The sequence below is a fragment of the Adiantum capillus-veneris genome, chromosome 23 (assembly GCF_014529385.1).
Source record: "Adiantum capillus-veneris isolate H3 chromosome 23, ASM1452938v2, whole genome shotgun sequence".
In the NCBI taxonomy this organism is placed as follows: Eukaryota; Viridiplantae; Streptophyta; class Polypodiopsida; order Polypodiales; family Pteridaceae; genus Adiantum; species Adiantum capillus-veneris.
Genome location: NC_140953.1, coordinates 79,946,103 through 79,949,123, shown reverse-complemented (window position 1 = coordinate 79,949,123; position 3,021 = coordinate 79,946,103). Strand labels below are relative to the sequence as shown.

General features: G+C 46.6%; 1 protein-coding gene across 1 annotated transcript; it reads right to left on the bottom strand.

The window, feature by feature from the left end:
• Positions 1–363: 363 nt before the first annotated feature.
• On the bottom strand, positions 364–2,746 carry LOC147428048 (putative polyol transporter 4). The gene is made up of 2 exons (XM_086496704.1): positions 2,348–2,746; positions 364–1,616 (listed from the first exon to the last, which is right to left on the bottom strand). Exons 1-2 carry the CDS (start codon positions 2,709–2,711, stop codon positions 442–444), a joined length of 1,539 nt encoding a protein of 512 aa, XP_086352830.1. The 5' UTR covers positions 2,712–2,746; the 3' UTR covers positions 364–441.
• Positions 2,747–3,021: the final 275 nt, after the last annotated feature.

The window sequence follows — 3,021 nt, the reverse complement described above, 5'->3', positions numbered from 1 at the left end:
GCACTGTTGTCGTTAATTGTGCCTGCTGCATCTCTTTTCCCCGCACTTCTCACAACCAGAGGCCCGGTGCCTTCTCGGCTCATCTTTCGCACAATAATCTTCCGACACCGGGCCGGCAATCCCCTACCCCCAATCGTACCTAGCTAGGTATGCGGTGCCTCTCGAGCAGAAGCTCATGATGTTATGCATTGTATGAAAAACAATGAGAAAGACTCCGTTTTCCTATATGAGAAAATTTCTAAATCTTCTTGTGTGCACCTAACATAGGTACCCCTTAGTGCCTTTGCCTTGTCTCTTTACACAGAATATCTTAGTAAGCGCGCACAGAGAGAGAGAGAGAGAGAGAGAGAGAGAGAGAGAATTTGCAATGTATGTATGTTTGTAAGATGAGAAAAAAATAAGTGATCTAGGCCTGTAGACCGATTGCTTTGCAATATTGGGCTAAAGCGGAGAGCCACCCAACTCAATATTGTCATTGTGAAGTGGGGCAAAGCCACCACCTTGTCCTAGCTCCTCCAGAGTCTTGCCCTTGGTCTCTGGCACAACAAGAGTCACAAACAAGATGGACAACACTGTAAAAGCTGTGAAGAGACCAAAGGCGCCCGCCGGAGTCATGGCTTGCGCCATGCTCAAGAATGTCAGCGCCACCGTCCCGCTCACCGCTCGGTTCACAAACATGGACCATCCGAGTGCTTTCGATCGGTGCGACAAAGGGAACACTTCCGATGCAATGACATATGCAATGGGGCCCCATCCCATGGAGAAGAAGGCAATGTAGGTGCATATGGCCACCACGATCACAACCGCGCTGCCGAGCGACACTTGTCGATCTCCTCCCATCACTTTGGTTGGGTCCACATTGATTTTGAGGGCAACAAAGGTGGACATGACTATGATCAAGCAGAGGATGATCCCAGAAGAGCTCAAAATGAGGAGCTTTTTCCTGCCCACTTTGTCTAGGGTGAAAGTGGCTACCAAGACGAAGGCAAGCTTGGTGAGGCCGACTCCCATTGTTGCACCCAGCATTCCGAGTCGGCTCTTCACCCCTGCAATCTTGAACACCACAGGGCTATAGTACACCGTCGCCTCGATCCCGGCCGCCTGCTGAAAGAAATTGACACCCAGAGCCACAACATACATCCTTGCCAGTAGGCAAAAGCTCGGTGATCGGAGGCGATCTTTCATGTATGAAAATCGCAGCTTGCTCCATGTGAAGCCCCCAGAGCTATGGTTGCTTTGCTCTGCCTCATTTGCCTCAATGATTTCCACCAACCTTCTCTGTGTCTCCTTGTCGTCCTCCGCGCATACGGTTATCTCAAGCACTTTCATTGCGTCCTCATGTCGGCCATGCATGACAAGCCAGCGCGGCGATTCTGGCAGGATGAAGATGGTGCCGTAGGCAAGGATGATGGCCGGCAGAGCTCCGACACCCAGCATGAGCCGCCAGTTGTAGCTGGGGTCGAGAAACTGGAAGACAAAGCCAACGACATAGCCAAGCAAGATGCCAACATCAACAAAGATCTCGGTGAAGGAGACAAGGAAGCCGCGGACTCGGGCAGGAGAGATTTCTGCAGAGTAGAGTGGTGCAATCATCATAGCAAAGCCAACACCGATGCCTGTAGAAAAATATCCCATCAAAAAGGGTTTCAAAGCTACATGCATAGCACTCAAACTTCACACTAACCAGTAATGGGGCAAGGATTCCATGCATATATGTGTGTTATAACCAGAGAAAGAATTGGACCATGTATACATGATTAGTACAGATCATGAGAAAGGTTTAAGGATTTCTGATTCATGTGATTAGTACATTATTTACGATTATGAGAAATATTTAAGAATTTGATTAGTACACTCTTTGTGATTATGAGAAAAAAATTAGGCTTTCTGATTCATGTGATTAGTACATGATTAGTGATTATGAGAAAGGTGTAAGGATTCTGATTCATGTGATTGGTACACTCTTTGTGATTATGGGAAAGGTTTAAGAATTTATGATTCATGTGATTAATGAATGTATATTTGACACAATTGGTTATCTGCTGTTTACATAAGAATCGATGCCGTTACCTAGTACGGACACTCATACAGAAAATTGTCACAAATAATTCTTGGTATTGTGACCCATGTAAAATTTTACTATATCAATTGGGGTCACTCAAATTCAATCATGATTATGTATAAGGAATTAATCCCGGTGAGCGAGAATTAACCCATGTAATTAATCCCTGTGATCAAGAAATTTATGTCATATCTATGTGACACTCAAGTTTGAGCATGTGCTATACTTTCTGTGAGGAAGTAGTTAATGTCATATTCATATGATCACTCAAATTTAATTCCTTACCTGTCAGAACCCTGCCCACCATAAGAAGAGAGAAGCCGGGAGCCGCTGCCAGGATGACAGCGCCAACAAAGAAGACGAAGGCGGCAAAGCCGAGTGTGTCGCGGCGGCCAAAGCGATTGGCGAAGAAGCCGGCAGCAATGGCGCCCACTGCTGCCACCAGATTCAGGGACCCTACAATCACTTCCTGCTTCAAGGTACTGAGCTTTAGCTCCTCTGTGATGAACAGAATGGCGCTGCTCATGATGCCGACGTCGTAGCCCATCAGCATTGCGCTCACGGTGGTCAGCAGTATACAGCACCATGTGTGGAACGTCAACCTTCTGTTCTGCTGCTCGTTTGTTGGGGCATCTTCCGAGACCGCCATAGCTGAGTGCTAGAGCTTTGCTGCGGCAAAGTTGACAGAAAGGCTCTATATTTAACGAGCACGCAGTCGTACTTTTTGCCACCTTTTACGTATGCAAAACATGAATGTCCTAATTCAATCCCAATTAGAGAGAACGCGTCCTCATGAAAGGTCCGTTAAGACGATTTTGGTGAGAGTGGAGCACCTCTGCAAAGAAACATTGAGGTGCACTAAGATCGCCACATGACTATTTGACACCACCTTGTCACGTGGGATCTGCAATCAAGGATCTTTGAGAGATATGGACCGTTTGTTTATTCTCAAGAATTAA